Here is a 16,902-nt window from a genome sequence, read left to right on the forward strand (position 1 = left end):
TAAAGCTTTGGAGCCTTGCTCCTTGTGTGAGACATGCTGCTGGAGTGGGGGCTTTGCAGAGAATGAACCCCAGGGAGAATATACAGAGGTCCACAACCGGAGACCGGCTGTGGCTTACCAGACCGCTGGGCGCGGTGTTGTGTGCCCTCCAGATCCCGAAGCCCGGTCCCCCAGTGCACAGCACCTCAGCAGAGATGCAGAGTGCAGAATGTCCCAGAGCAGAGTGAACTCTGCGTGAGAAATGGCCACCGGAGTGAGGAGAGGGGGCGGGACTAGGGGGCGTTCCAATAGAAGAGCGGGAACTGGAGGGCTATAGAGACCTGCAGGGGAGGAGGGATGCCCCAGCAGTGGGGAGTGTCCCTCCCCTGTGTAGAACGGCCACCGGGAGGAGCCGAGCCTGTCCCTCTGCATGAGTGACATGCGAGGGCAGGAAAACGAAACTAGGCCTCCGGCGAAATCGGGGCCTAAATTTAAGCGGCGAGGCCGACAAGCAGGCACCATCGGCGCGGTTCTCAGGCAAAAGCCAGAGAACCCGCCGGAAAAGGCAAAATAATCATATAAAGCATACTCTCCCCATACAATAAAGAACCGGGACCCCCAACACATAAACGTCTCAGGTACTTAGCTGCTGAGACGCAGGGCCAGGTCCCTGGGGATGAGTGCTCCGGTCCAACAGGATCCTCAAGGGGCTGTGGATGGAGACCGGACTCTTGCCAGGTATGGAGACCGTGCTGGCTCCCACTTCAAGCCAGAGCCCAGGAGGGATGGTGAAGGAGCGCGGCATGTAAGGCTCCAGCCTTGGAAATCAACCTTAACAACACCGCCGACACAGTGGGGTGAGAAGGGACATGTCGGGAGTCCAGACTTGGACCCGCTTTTCTTCAAACTCTTTCCAAAAATCAAACAAATCAGATGACAATGCATGTGTGGATGTATGCCTCCTGAACACAAAGCGATAAACTGGCTAGATCTGGTTCTCCAGGGGGTGTATAAGCTCAGAGGGAGGAGCTACACTTTTAAGTGTAGTACTTTGTGTGTCCTCCGGAGGCAGAAGCTAAACACCCATGGTCTGGGTCTCCCATAGGAACGATAAAGAAAAACCTTATACTCCTTTCCTGTGTCAGTGCTGTTACAGCGATGTCAGCACCAGGTCCCCCATAACTTGTGTGACATGGGTACGTCACATGAGCACTGACGATCAGTGGCTGCTAATGGACAGCTTTGCTCTCATTTTCCTTGGACGTCAGGTGGTGGCGTAAGTGTTGAAGCCCATTAGCGGCCACTGTGGTTGTGGAAGGGGAGTATAAAGCTATGTGCCCACGGGAGATAAAACCTGCGGATTTATCTGCGGAAAATCAGCGGATATTCAGAATTTTCCAGATAAATCCACAATTTTCAGCAAGTACAGACACTCCCCATGTTATCCTATGGGATATGGGGAGTGCTGTGTCCATGCTGCGAAACATGCTGCGGATGTCCCGCAGCCGCACGTATTTGCATGTCAATTATTTCTGCGGAAATGCCGACTCTCCACTATGGAGATAGAGGCCAGGACATCCGCAGGTAAGCCGCAGATATTTCGCTGTACTACCGCAGCTATAAATAGCTGCGGATTCCGTCGAGCAGCTGCGGGAAACCTGCGGATATATCCGCGGGTACAGAGTCCTGTGGGTACATAGCCTAATGGTTTTATTTTACAGTGTTCTAGAAATGGTTATCCAAATAATGAACAATTAAAAAGGACAGCAAGGCGTGACTCTTCTACAGGTTTTGTTGTTTCACAGGATGCTTAAAATTAGGTATCCCGAAAACCTAAAAGTCCTGCACACACTCAAAAGGAACAGCCCTAAAGCAGCATGGAGCAGGAGTCTGACCTCTTACATTTCCAAAATGTCCAGGTCCCAGGAAATGAAGCATCATTCTGTCATTTAGATGCTAAATTAAGCTGTAAACAATGATGCAAATATTTACCAGTAAATTGAAACCTGTATTCTCGATTACTTTGATGTAATGAATGCAGTTAGAATGTGACACCTAGTGGCCAGCTTGAGATTAGCACGTATTGCCTGACAGCATCAGCCTGACTTCTTTGCATGATATGAAATGTGTGATGATATTTTAATTACATTTTCTTTAATTCTTATAAGTTGCTCACATTTCAGTGAAAATGCTTAATATACTGCATATTCTGCCAGAATTGCTGGAGGGTAAACATGCAGCACAGAAACCATCTGTGTGATACCTTCCGGCCATACAATATGTGTGAGTGTGGGGGGGGGAGGGGGTTAGGTGCATTCAAGACTTCAAAAGTGCAATAAAAGCCAAATTTGGTCAACGTTTTAATTTTAATATGAAACGTTTGTCAGAGCAGAAAAGAACAGCAGTTACTTTACACATGTACCAGGAAAAGGGGCTAAACTGGACTGAATCGGGTTCGGATTGCCTTTATTAGCCATCTGGTGATGAGGTGCTGGAGATTTCGGCTGACACTTTTATGGTTCATCAATTATTTGCAGCGGAGGACGCTTTATGGGGCTACATAACATTAAAGCTTAGGAACTAAGGCTTGCCAAGTCCTTGTATTTACTTCAATATGTGTAAAGATTTAGTTTTACAGATCTTTCCTTGAGGATCAATTGAAAATTATCCAATTTCTGACAAAATCACGGATCACAAAGGAGAAACGACCACCGTGGACCACTGATCGAAAACCAAGGGGATGTAGAAAGCATCAGGAGGAATATTTGCCATAGGTGAGACATGCCCAGGGTAGTGGTGAGCAAGCACTACAATGCTCGGGACTCACAATGAGCAGTTGGACACTCACACGGGCTCAACTAAAGTATAATGGTAGTCAATGCATTTTTCTGGAAAATCTTCTGGAAATATGCTCAAGTTCCCCGTTGACTTCCATTATACTTGGGTACTCGAGCCCAACCAAGCGTCTGACTGCTCATTATGAGTACATAGCACCCGAGCATGGCAGTGCTCGCACATCACTAGTCCAGAGTAGATTTTCTTCCAGACTACTTTTCCAGCACCCCCTTCCTTAGAATTTTTTTTTTAATACAAACTAGGAAAAAAGAGAGCGCAAATAGGGTCTTACCAGATATAGCATACAAATAATGGCTGCTGCCACAGCCCCACGTGGATGAGTCTTCAAAGCTGGAGAGAAGGGGTTAATGCCGCCCTGTCGCCAAAAAGGATGAAAAATTGTTGAGTAATAATTTTATTCCATAGGTCTACACGTTTCGAGGTACAAAACCTCTTCTTCAGGACAAAAAATGTATTGGATTTTTTTTTTGCTCCTGAAGAAGAGGTCTTGTACCTCGAAAAGCGCGTACACCTATGGAATAAAATAATTATTAGTTTATCAACAATTTTTTATCCTTTTTGGCAACCGTGCGGCATTAACCCCTTCTCCTCTCCAGCTTTGAAGACTTGGAATTTTATTTTATTATTGCCACTAGGTAAAATGCCATGTGTGGAAATACAGACTCCATACGTGGCGTTTTTGACTTCTTTTGATCTGCCTTCCCTCAAACTGGTGGTTAAAGGGAACCTGTCACCACTTTTTTGGCGTATAAGCTGCGGCCACCGCCACCGGGCTCTTATATACAGCATTCTAACATGCTGTATATAAGAGCCCAGGCCGCTGTGAGAACATAAAAAACACTTTATAATACTTACCTAACGGTCGTGCGGTTGGCCATATGGGAGTCTCCGTTCTCCGGTGCCGGCGCCTCCTCTTTCTGAAGCCTGGGTGCATGACGCGTCTACGTCATAAACACTCGACAACCTGCGCAGGCCCTGAATGCTGGCAAGTGTGTATGACGTCGGACGCGTCATGCACCATGGCCTAGAGAAGGAGCACAAACATGGCTAAAAGAGGTGGCGCCGACACCAGACAACAGAGACGCCCATATGGCCAACCGCGTGACCATTAGGTAAGTATTATAAAGTGTTTTTTATGTTCTCACAGCGGCCTGGGCTCTTATATACAGCATGTTAGAATGCTGTATGTAAGAGCCCGGTGGTGGTGGCCGCAGTTTATAGGTAAAAAAAGTGGTGACAGGTTCCCTTTAATTAAGACTTCAGCCATCAGGACTGATCGTGTGTTCTGTAGTTACATTTTGTTACATTTTTGTCTTCGATCTGATTCCTACAGTATCAAACATTAAAGGCGTTTTCACCTTTCAACATTCTTAGGCCCTGTGTGCATGCTGCGCTTTTTGCCACATTTTTGCGTGCTTTTTGGTCTCAAAACTGCATGGATGGCCTTCCCCAGCAAAGTCTATGAGATTATATTTTAGCTGTGCGCACATTACAGTTTTCTTTTGGCTACATCTTTGTGGTGACCACTGCAGCATGTCAATTCTTTATGAATTTTTTGTCAGCGTTTTTTGAGCACTTCCAGTCAATAGCAAAAACATGGTAATAAATGCATCAAAAATACGCATTAAAACGCATACGTTTTTTGGATGTGTTTTTGCCAAAAACACTGCATCTTTGTGGTCACCCCAAAGATGCAGTGTGCGCACATAACCTTACAGCTCTAAAATAGAAACAGTCAATGCAGCCCAGCATCTACACCACCTTTTCCGGTTCTGCGCCTCCATTTTTTTTCTTTTTATTTTAAAGAGCCAAACTTTTTACATTTTTCCTATCGTCAAACATGATTTTTTTGGGAGGGACAAGATGTAGTATTGAATGGCACCAATATACCATTCAATGTACTGAAAAAGCGGAAAAAAAATTGTCAAAAAATACAATTCTGTAATACTTTGTGGGGGGGGGGGGGTTACAGTACGAGTATATTACTATAAAATTGACTTGTCAATATGATTGTTCAGATCACTAAGATTATAGTGAGACTAAACTAAAAAACAAAAAATTTGTAAAAAAAAAAATATAGTGATAATATAGATAGTGAAAAAAACATGCATGTGTCTCTTTTTAGATACTGAATGTAAACTTCTGGTGTGAAATGTATGAGGGAGTCAGGGTCGTGGAGTCAAAATCAGGGAAATTGAGGTGTCGGAGGTTTGGCTTCGGCTGCTTTCACACATCCGGTTTTAGCAGTGCGGCTAAATCCGGCTCTAAAACCTATGCAACGGATGCGGCGGAAAAGAAGGGAATTTTGTTTACTTACCGTAAATTCCTTTTCTTCTAGCTCTAATTGGGAGACCCAGACAATTGGGTGTATAGGCTATGCCTCCGGAGGCCGCACAAAGTATTACACTTAAAAGTGTTAAGCCCCTCCCCTTCTGCCTATACACCCCCCGTGCTCCCACGGGCTCCTCAGTTTTGGTGCAAAAGCAAGAAGGAGGAAAAAGAATTAGAAACTGGTTTAAAGTAACTTCAATCCGAAGGAATATCGGAGAACTGAAACCATTCAACATGAACAACATGTGTACACAAAAAAACAGGGGCGGGTGCTGGGTCTCCCAATTAGAGCTAGAAGAAAAGGAATTTACGGTAAGTAAACAAAATTCCCTTCTTCTTTGTCGCTCTATTGGGAGACCCAGACAATTGGGACGTCCAAAAGCAGTCCCTGGGTGGGTAAAATAATACCTCGTAAGAGAGCCGTAAAACGGCCTCTTCCTACAGGTGGGCAACCGCCGCCTGAAGGACTCGTCTACCTAGGCTGGCATCCGCCGAAGCATAGGTATGCACCTGATAGTGCTTTGTGAAAGTGTGCAGGCTCGACCAGGTAGCCGCCTGACACACCTGCTGAGCCGTAGCCTGGTGCCTCAAAGCCCAGGACGCGCCCACGGCTCTGGTAGAATGGGCCTTCAGCCCTGAGGGAACCGGAAGCCCAGCCGAACGGTAAGCTTCGATAATTGGCTCCTTGATCCACCGAGCCAGGGTTGATTTGGAAGCCTGTGACCCTTTACGCTGGCCAGCGACAAGGACAAAGAGTGCATCCGAGCGGCGCAGGGGCGCCGTACGAGAAATGTAGAGTCTGAGTGCTCTCACCAGATCTAACAAGTGCAAATCCTTTTCACATTGGTGAACTGGATGAGGATAAAAAGAAGGTAAGGAGATATCCTGATTGAGATGAAAGGGGGATACCACCTTAGGGAGAAATTCCGGAACCGGACGCAGAACCACCTTGTCCTGGTGAAACACCAGGAAAGGGGTTTTGCATGACAGCGCTGCTAGCTCAGACACTCTCCGAAGTGAAGTGACTGCTACTAGAAAAACCACTTTCTGCGAAAGGCGTGAGAGAGAAATATCCCTCATTGGCTCGAATGGTGGTTTCTGAAGAACCATCAGCACCCTGTTCAGATCCCAGGGTTCTAACGGCCGCTTGTAAGGAGGGACGATGTGACAAACCCCCTGCAGGAACGTGCGTACCTGTGGAAGTCTGGCTAGGCGCTTCTGGAAAAAAAACAGAGAGCGCTGAGACTTGTCCCTTAAGGGAGCCGAGCGACAAACCCTTTTCCAGTCCAGATTGAAGGAAGGACAGAAAAGTGGGCAAGGCAAAAGGCCAGGGAGAAATACCCTGAGCAGAGCACCACGACAGGAAAATTTTCCACGTCCTGTGGTAGATCTTGGCGGACGTTGGTTTCCTAGCTTGTCTCATAGTGGCAATGACGTCTTGAGATAACCCTGAAGACGCTAGGATCCAGGACTCAATGGCCACACAGTCAGGTTGAGGGCCGCAGAATTCAGATGGAAAAACGGCCCTTGAGATAGCAAGTCTGTTCGGTCTGGTAGTGCCCACGGTTGGCCGACCGTGAGATGCCACAGATCCGGGTACCACGACCTCCTCGGCCAGTCTGGAGCGACGAGGATGGCGCGGCGGCAGTCGGCCCTGATCTTGCGTAACACTCTGGGCAACAGTGCCAGCGGAGGAAACACATAAGGGAGCTGAAACTGCGACCAATCCTGAACTAAGGCGTCTGCCGCCAGAGCTCTGGGATCTTGAGACCGTGCCATGAACATTGGTACCTTGTTGTTGTGCCGGGACGCCATGAGGTCGACGTCCGGCACCCCCCAGCGGCAACAGATCTCCTGAAACACGTCCGGGTGAAGGGACCATTCCCCTGCGTCCATGCCCTGGCGACTGAGATAATCTGCTTCCCAGTTTTCCACGCCTGGGATGTGAACTGCGGATATGGTGGAGGCTGTGGCTTCCACCCACATCAAAATCCGCCGGACTTCCTGGAAGGCTTGCCGGCTGCGTGTGCCGCCTTGGTGGTTGATGTATGCCACCGCTGTGGAATTGTCCGACTGAATTCGGATCTGCTTGCCCTCCAGCCACTGCTGGAACGCTTTCAGGGCAAGATACACTGCCCGTATTTCCAGAACATTGATCTGAAGCGAGGACTCTTGCTGGGTCCACGTACCCTAAGCCCTGTGGTGGAGAAAAACCGCTCCCCACCCTGACAGACTCGCGTCCGTCGTGACTACTTCCCAGGATGGGGGTAGGAAGGATTTCCCCTTCGATAATGAAGTGGGAAGAAGCCACCACCGAAGGGAAGCTTTGGTCGCCTGAGAGAGGGAGACGGTCCTGTCGAGGGACGTCGGCTTCCTGTCCCATTTGCGTAGGATGTCCCATTGAAGGGGACGCAGGTGAAACTGCGCGAAAGGGACTGCCTCCATTGCTGCCACCATCTTCCCCAGGAAGTGCATGAGGCGCCTCAAGGGGTGTGACTGGCCTTGAAGGAGAGATTGTACCCCTTTCTGTAGTGACTGCTGCTTGATCAGCGGAAGCTTCACTATCGCTGAGAGGGTATGAAACTCCATGCCAAGATATGTCAGCGATTGGGCCGGTGTCAGATTTGACTTTGGAAAATTGATGATCCACCCGAAACCCTGGAGAGTCTCCAGGGTAGCGTCGAGGCTGCGTTGGCATGCCTCTTGAGAGGGTGCCTTGATCAGCAGATCGTCCAAGTACGGGATCACCGAGTGACCCTGCGAGTGTAGGAGCGCTACTACAGTAGCCATAACCTTGGTAAAAACCCGTGGGGCTGTTGCCAGGCCGAACGGCAGTGCCACGAATTGCAGGTGTTCGTTTCCTATGGCGAAGCGCAAGAAGCGCTGGTGCTCTGGAGCAATCGGTACGTGGAGATAAGCATCTTTGATATCGATCGATGCAAGGAAATCTCCTTGGGACATTGAGGCGATAACGGAGCGGAGGGATTCCATCCGGAACCGCCTGGTTTTTACGTGTTTGTTGAGCAGTTTCAGGTCCAGGACAGGACGGAAAGACCCGTCCTTCTTTGGGACCACAAACAAGTTGGAGTAAAAACCGTGGCTCTGTTGCTGAAGAGGAACAGGGATCACCACTCCTTCTGCCTTCAGAGTGCGCAGCGCCTGCAGAAGAGCCTCGGCTCGCTCGGGAGGCGGGGATGACCTGAAGAATCGAGTCGGGGGACGAGAGGTGAACTCTATCTTGTAACCGTGAGACAGAATGTCTCTCACCCAGCGGTCTTTTATTTGTGGCAGCCAGGTGTCGCAAAAGCGGGAGAGCCTGCCACCGACCGAGGATGCGGATAGAGGAGGTCGAAAGTCATGAGGAAGCCGCTTTGTTAGCGGCGCCTCCGGTGGTCTTTTTAGGACGTGACTTAGACCGCCATGCATCAGAGTTCCTTTGTTCTTTCTGAGGCCTTTTGGACGAGGAGAATTGGGACCTGCCCGCGCCCCGAAAGGACCGAAACCTCGACTGCCCTCTCCTCTGTTGGGGTATGTTCTGTTTGGGCTGGGGTAAGGATGTATCCTTTCCCTTGGATTGTTTGATGATTTCATCCAAACGCTCGCCAAACAGCCTGTCGCCAGAAATTGGCAAACTGGTTAAGCGCTTTTTGGAAGCAGAATCTGCCTTCCATTCCCGTAGCCACAAGGCCCTGCGGAGTACCACCGAATTGGCGGCTGCAACCGCCGTACGGCTCGCAGAGTCCAGGACAGCATTAATAGCGTAAGACGCAAATGCCGAGGTCTGAGTGGTAATGGATGCCACTTGTGGCGCGGACGTGCATGTGGCTGCTTCAATTTGCGCTTGACCTGCTGAGATAGCTTGTAGCGCCCATACGGCTGCGAATGCTGGGGAAAAAGAAGCTCCGATAGCTTCATAGATGGATTTCAACCAGAGCTCCATCTGCCTGTCAGTGGCATCTTTGAGCGAGGCCCCATCTTCCACTGCAAGTATGGATCTAGCCGCCAGTCTGGAGATTGGAGGATCCACTTTGGGACACTGAGTCCAACCTTTAACCACGTCAGGGGGAAAAGGATAACGTGTATCCTTAAGGCGCTTAGAAAAACGCTTATCTGGACAAGCATGGTGATTCTGGACTGCCTCTCTGAAATCAGAGTGGTCTAGAAACATACTCTGTGTACGCTTGGGGACCCTGAAACGGAATTTCTTCTGCTGAGAAGCTGACTCCTCCGCCGGAGGAGCTGAGGGAGAAATATCCAGCATTTGATTGATGGACGCAATAAGATCGTTCACTATGGCGTCCCCGTCTGGAGTATTAAGATTGAGAGCGCCCTCAGGATCAGAATCCTGATCAACTGTCTCCGCTTCATCAACCAGAGATTCCCCCCGCTGAGACCCTGAACAATATGATGTCGAGGGAAATTCTAAGCGAGCCTGCTTAGTCGGTCTGGGGCTGGGGTCTAAGTCAGAACCCTCAGCCTGGGATGTATGAGATACCCCTGGAGGACATTGTTGGTCCAACTGAGGGGGGCCAGGGAACAATGATTCAACAGAGTCCCTTTGCTGAGATACCGGCCTGGACTGCAAGGCTTCTAGTATCTTAGCCATAGTCTCAGAGAGTTTTGCAAACTCCGTCCCCGTCACCTGGACAGTGTCAACAGGTGGCTCCCCCTGGGCTCCTCTTAGCAGAGGCTCTGGCTGAGAAAGTGCCACAGGGGCCGAACATTGCACACAATGAGGGTCAATGGAACCCGCCGGCAGCTGGGTCGTACAAGCGGCGCAGGCAGCATAATAAGCCTGTGTTTTGGCACCCCTGCCTTTTGTGGGCGCCATGCTATTGTTTTCCCTGAGCAACACAATAGGGTATATAGCCAGAATGAACTGTGCTCATACAGTGTAAAGTATATACTATAAACAAATAATGTATCAATACACTACCGCACCATGGGGCTAGCACCACAGGTGCTGCTTACCACCCGCCTAAAGTGGTTGTGAGGCCACCAGAGACCGTGTCTGGGTCTCCCAGGGTTTGTCCCTCTCTGCAGCGTCGGAGGAGCTGACAGGAATGGCTGCGGCGTCCTGACGAGAGGAGGGAGCCGTGGGCGTGGCCGAGAAAGTGCGGGAACTGGTGCTCACACTGTGCACAGTGACGGGGGTGGAGTATGCAAAGCATACTCCAGCCCTCAGTGCTGCTCGTTCTGTGCAGCGTCCCGCCCTTCCCCTGCCTGTCAGGGCTGGGGGCGGGAGAAAAGGAAACTAGGCCGCAAGAAAGCCGGGGACTCGAGTATAAGCGTGGCCGCCGTAAAAGTGCGGCCGGTGCCGAAGTCCCCGGCGAACTACAAGTCCCAGCCGCGCCGCAGTTTCCCATGGCAGCGGCGGTTATCGCGGTAGCCCCTACATATAAAACACACTCAGCGACGCTGAGTGTGTAATGGCACAGTTTAACCCGGTCAGCGCCGCGGTCCCCGGTGCACTAGCACACCCAGCAAAGCTGAGGTGTTGCCGTGCGCGGTCCCCACAGGGATACAGAGTACCTTCAAGTAGCAGGGCCATGTCCCTGAACGGTACCCGGCTCCTATCCAGCAGGCTCCACAGGAGTTGTGGATGAAGCACGGTCTCAGTGCCTGGAGACCAATAGGGTCCCACTTCACCCAGAGCCCTGAGGGGGATGGGGAAGGAAAACAGCATGTGGGCTCCAGCCTCCGTACCCGCAATGGATACCTCAACCTTAACAACACCGCCGACAAGAGTGGGGTGAGAAGGGAGCATGCTGGGGGCCCTATATGGGCCCACTTTTCTTCCAACCGACATAGTCAGCAGCTACTGCTGACCAATCTGTGGAGCTGTGCGTGCATGACTGCCTCCTTCGCACAAAGCAAAAAAACTGAGGAGCCCGTGGGAGCACGGGGGGTGTATAGGCAGAAGGGGAGGGGCTTAACACTTTTAAGTGTAATACTTTGTGCGGCCTCCGGAGGCATAGCCTATACACCCAATTGTCTGGGTCTCCCAATAGAGCGACAAAGAAAAACGCATCCTTTGCATAAGTTTTTACATGCGGCCCGTCCGGTTTTTGCTGGTTGCGGCATGCTACTGAGCATGCGCAGTGCAAAAAACTGCATACGGCGGCCGGATGCTTTTTTTGCTGCATCGCGCCGCATCCGGCATCCATAGGCATGCATTGGAAAAAGCGCCGCATCGGCCGGATGCGGCGCGATGCGGTTTCTTTTGCCGGACAAAAAAACGTGCCAGGCAACGTTCCATCTGGCCGCCGCATGGGCTAAATATGCGGCATCCGGCAAAAACCGGACCGAACGCAAGGCCATGCAGCACAATCTGGCACTAATGAAAGTCTATGCGGAAAAAACGCAACCGGCGGCAAAAAAAAAACAGTTGCGTTTTTTCTGCAAACAGCCGGATTGTGCCGCACAGCAAAAATCGGATGTGTGAAAGCAGCCTTACCGACTCTACAGCCCTGATTCCCGGACTGTCAATTTATTTTTCTTGCTACTCTGTACCAATCCAGTTAATTCAGTATTACTTATGTTTCAATATGTTTCAATTTCAATCCTCTGCTCTTAGTGGGATTTTCGGTCTAGTGACTGAAAGCTAGCACTGTATCTCTATTTATACAAAAGCTGTCAGTGACTGATAGGACTGTCCACTGGACCAAAATCAACAAGAAGATAAAGTATAATGATTAACAAAGGTTATGCTGAATCTTTTCCCACAAAACTATACATCAATCTGCTGAGCGCCTCTTGTTCTCCATGGTGCGTGCAGACTGGATTGCATTTTCATGGCGAAAGGTTCTCTTTAAAATGTTAAAACAGGAAGGCAGAGCTCGGCTCTCTTCGATGCTGTAAGCGGGAGATGATGTCTGTGTAATACAAACATCATCTGTCAGGAAAGATGCAGGCTCAGCTCCGGAGCCTGCATCAGAGAAGGGGACTCAATATGTGACTTAACGAGAACCTGTCAGTGGGATTTTACTAAGTAAAGTACAAACAGGCCCATATTGGCGCTGCTACACTCATTAAAAAGATACCTGAGATGAAGAAATCCGTTTTGTAGATTTTGTGTAATGAGTATTTGAAGTTTTCGGGTAATCATAACTTTGTGCATTAGCGTTTTTACTGTGGGGCAGGACTGTGGTTAGGCTCTCTGGCTCTGTCCCGGCCCTGCCGCTGGTGCATGTATAGTCTTCATGGTTTAAATTTTGCACTAGCACCGTCCTAGCCACGGACAGCAGTTGTGTACATTAATATCCTGTTCAGGAAAATGGCCCCGGTGACAAACGATTGCGCGGATTGACCTCCTGACGGTTTGAAGTAAAATGGTGCCGATGTCAGGCATATGGAGATTAGGGTCTCGGTTAGTTATTGAGCTAAGATCTAGATCAATGCATGGGCTGCACAGACGCCATTTTCCTGAAGACTGCAAAGAGATCAAAGTGTGTGCAAAAGCCGCTTGCGGCCATGATGGCCTCCAGCGCAAAATTTAAACCAGGAAGATAATATAGACAGCAGAGGCAGCGGAATGGCTGTGGCAGGAGCAAAATCCTCTACCCATAGCACTAATGCATAACACTATGATTAAAAGCACACTCATTACTAGTGTTGAGCGGACCCGAACTGTAAAAGTCCGGTTCCGCGCGGTTCCGATCCGGGTCCGACTTGTACCCGGGAATCCGGCTGCACGATATTTTCTCTCTCTCTCTGTGTGTGTCTCTCTCTCCCCGTGTCTCTCTCTCTCCCCGTGTCTCTCTCTCTCCCCGTGTCTCTCTCTCTCCCCGTGTCTCTCTCTCTCTCCCCGTGTCTCTCTCTCTCTCCCCGTGTCTCTCTCTCTCTCCCCGTGTCTCTCTCTCCCCGTGTCTCTCTCTCTCTCCGTGTCTCTCTCTCTCTCCGTGTCTCTCTCTCTCTCCGTGTCTCTCTCTCTCTCCGTGTCTCTCTCTCCGTGTCTCTCTCTCTCTCCGTGTCTCTCTCTCCCTCTGTGTCTCTCTCTCCCTCTGTGTCTCTCTCTCTCTCTCTCTGTGTCTCTCTCTCTCTCTCTCTGTGTCTCTCTCTCTCTCTCTCTCTCTGTGTCTCTCTCTCTCTCTCTGTGTCTCTCTCTCTCTCTCTGTGTCTCTCTCTCTCTCTCTGTGTCTCTCTCTCTCTCTGTGTCTCTCTCTCTCTCTCTCTCTCTGTGTCTCTCTCTCTCTCTCTCTGTGTCTCTCTCTCTCTCTCTCTGTGTCTCTCTCTCTCTCTCTCTGTGTCTCTCTCTCTGTGTCTCTCTCTCTCTCTCTCTCTCTCGGACCCGGATTATGAGCAATCCGCTGAGCTCTACTCATTACACAAAATCTACGAAACACATTTCTTCATGCATGTATCATTTTAATCAGTGTAAGTCCAAGGCCACACTGGGACTACTGCGATCCTCGCGTGACACTCGGCTCACGCTGGCAGCACAATGTCATGCGAGTGTCACTGCAACTGAGGTCCGATCATGCAATCAGACCACATTTGCAGGGAGTGGGCCTGCACGGAGGGGAGAGCCGGCTCTGAGGAGGGGAGGGAGGGATTTATCTCCCTCTCTCCTCCGTAGCTGGCTATTGCCATCTTGCCCTGCACGCGTGGTACACCGGTGTACTGCGAGTGCAGTGCCATTTTTCTCTCGCCCCATAGACTTGAATTGCATTGCTCATGGGTGCTGACAGAGTAATATTGGTCCAAGTGGAATGAAATGTTTTTTCGCATTCCACTCGCTCCAATTTTGATGCCGTGTGGCTAAGGCCTAACAGTGCCACTATGGCTCTGTCTGTACTTTAGTTATCAAAAACCTGCTGCCAGTTTCTCTTTAATGGTAGATCATATGTCAGGAAGGGGTCAAAGGTTACAGCAGCGGATCACATCAACAGCGCTGCAGTGGATGTGTGGATGTAAATGGCACGAGCCGATCACCAAGTTAAATAAAAAAAGTAATAAAGTTTATTCACTTGCCCCACACAATACAGCGCTCTGTCACAATACTACATTTCCACGTCACATATGTACCATTTCTTGCAGGAGCTCGACAACTTGTTGAATGCAGTCGTTTACATCACAAGAATCAGTCTTTAATACCAGCTCTGGTGCTTCCGGCTTCTCATATTCAGCATCAATACCTGTAAAACCTAAAATTGAATGTAGAGAAAAACAAATGAAGCATCTATTGCCAAATAGTAGAAATGTATCTTCTAATCTTAACTATGTTTTTTTTAAGACAGCAATGAAATATCATAGCTGCAAAATTAAAGGCAAGGATTACAGACTGAAAATAAGAGGGCAGCAGCTTGTTACATTGGCATCATCCCATGAGAGAAACCAGTTCTCTAAATACAGCCTCGTGGGTCAAGCTTCTGGAAGTTTTGTCCTGCCATATCTTCATCAAGCAAATGCCAGAGCACGATAGAGTGTCAAGGAGAGAAGCTTTGCTGGTATGTTCACAAGAGGTAGAAGGAGAAAATGGACCCCATAATCTGTTCTCTCTCTAAGACGTACGATGATGTCCATATGTGGTTGGAACCTACAACTATTGTTTTGGCGCCCAGCAGGCCTCGCAAAAGAAGGAGCGCTATTTTGAAGCGCAATTTTGGCTGGAGTAGATTGAAAATGCCATGTTGCATTTAAAGAACCATGAGTTGCCAAAACTGCAGAAACCCACCAAAACCGAATCCTAGATTTATAAATACATTTATTATTTTTTTCCATGTTCTGCTACTCTTATACACTACAAAAAGGTTTTCCTACAGAAATACATACACACACATACACACATAACCATATATTGAGCTATAACTAGAGATGTATGAACCCGCAGATGTTCAAGTTTGGCGGGTCCTGTTGGACTTAAAAAAAAAAATAAATAAATAAAAAATAAAGTCCAGTTTGGGACCAGACTTGAACCAGGACTTGACCAGGGACGCTGAGCTCCATATAAAAATCTTAGGGACCCGATGCTGGTAGTAAGGGCCAGAGAGCTGTAAAAGTAAGCAAAACAGGAATCAAAGTAGGACAGTTATACTTACTGAGTCTCCCGCGTGGCTGTCACACTGTTTCCTGGTCTGCTCATTGGAGCTCATGAATATTCACTGCTTGCCCCACCCACCCTTTGTGACAGCATGTTTGATTGGTTGCAGTTTGACTGCCGGCGTTTCATTGGTTGCCCACATAGTAGCTGTCTGGGTTGCATAAGTGAAATGTAAAAATAAATTGGAAAAAAATGTGTAGTGTCCGCCGTATTTTGATACCCAATGTAGATAAAGCAGACAGCTGGAAACAACAACCCCCAGTTGTATGCGTTTTCTTGGCTGTGTATCAAAATATGAGGGACCTTATGCCTTTTTTTCCCGTTTTTTTTTTTCACAGCTGGATACCATGGGAATCAACAGCTGTGACCTCAGGTGAACTCACGGACGTTACCGCTCCCAAAGCTGCGGCTCCATTAGTGTGTCTCACCAGCCGCAGTCATGTTTCTAATGTGACCACGCACTATGACCTCAAAAAGAGCAGGATCTTCGTGGGACGTCGTGCCTGTAGGTTACGTCAAATCTTTAGGGGTGTTTTGGGGGTTAATAAATAGGATAAAGAGGACGTGTGATAGATATAGATAGATATAGAGAGATATACATGATTTTTCTCCGGGCTATTTCTTTTTACTTACAAGATTAGTAAAGGGTGGGGTCATAGACCCCCTACCCATCACCAATCCAGGACTTGAGGACAGCTGTGACAGTGTGATGCATTGACAAATCACAGCTGTCATTAACCCCCTTATATTACCCCGATTTCCACCGCTCCAGGGCAATCGGGACGAGTTGTACTTTTGAAAAAAAAAAACTATTAGTTTTACCATATGCAAAACAATTGCAAAAAAAAGTGCGACTGCCTGATGGTTTTGGATTATTTTATTCACCGTGTTCACTATCTGGTAAAACGTATGTGTCGGCGTGATGCCTCATGTCGGTACTTGTTCGTGGACACCAAGCATAAATAGGCTTACTTTTATCTAAGGGGTTACAAAAAAATTCACAAGTTTGTCCAAAAAGAGGCGTACTTTTTGCACCATTTTCTGCGATCTGTAGCGTACTCACTTTTCGGGTTCTATGGCTCAGTGACAGGTTATTTTTTGGGTCTGAAGCTGGTGTTTTTAACCGTACCATTTTTGCGCAGATGATGCTTTTTGATCGCCTGTTATCGCACCTTGCGCAAGAATATGCGGCGACCAAAAAACGGAATATTGGCATTTGGATTTTTTTGCCGCTATGCCGTTTACCAATCAGATTAATTGATTCTATATTTTGATAGATCGGGCATTTCTGAACACGACGATTCTAAAATGTGTGTATATTTTTATTTTTTTTAACCCTTTAATTTTCAATGGGGCAAATGGGGAGTGATTTGAACTTAGGTTTTTTTTTGTTTTTTTTTACTTTTTTTTATTTTACTAGTCCCCTTAGGGGACTATAAGGATCAGCAATCTGATCACTCATTCTTTTCTGTAGATCCGAGCAGCATTACTCTGATTTGTAGAAAAGCTGCTCTTCTCTCACACACGATGCTCTGCCGGCTGTGAGAGGAACAGACTCATGATAGCTACAGGTGTTTGTGCCACCATAAGAACCATCGGATCCACATGATCACATCACATGACTTCTGATGGCGTCAAGTAAGCGAATGTTTACTGCAGCCCACATTTCCACAGCGTGCGGTAAGGGGTTAACA

The 16,902-nt window shown here is 48.5% G+C and overlaps 1 protein-coding gene across 1 annotated transcript in view; it reads right to left on the minus strand.

Moving 5' to 3' along the window:
• Positions 1 to 16,902, minus strand: part of PAPSS1 (3'-phosphoadenosine 5'-phosphosulfate synthase 1) — a 174,858-nt gene that overhangs the window by 120,818 nt on the left and 37,138 nt on the right. Inside the window, exon 5 of the mRNA XM_075350584.1 lies at positions 14,194 to 14,312. Coding sequence (XP_075206699.1) covers positions 14,194 to 14,312 — 119 coding nt within the window. The remainder of the gene's footprint in view (positions 1 to 14,193; positions 14,313 to 16,902) is intronic.

This window comes from Anomaloglossus baeobatrachus, chromosome 1, assembly GCF_048569485.1.
Source record: "Anomaloglossus baeobatrachus isolate aAnoBae1 chromosome 1, aAnoBae1.hap1, whole genome shotgun sequence".
NCBI classification, from domain to species: domain Eukaryota; kingdom Metazoa; phylum Chordata; class Amphibia; order Anura; family Aromobatidae; genus Anomaloglossus; species Anomaloglossus baeobatrachus.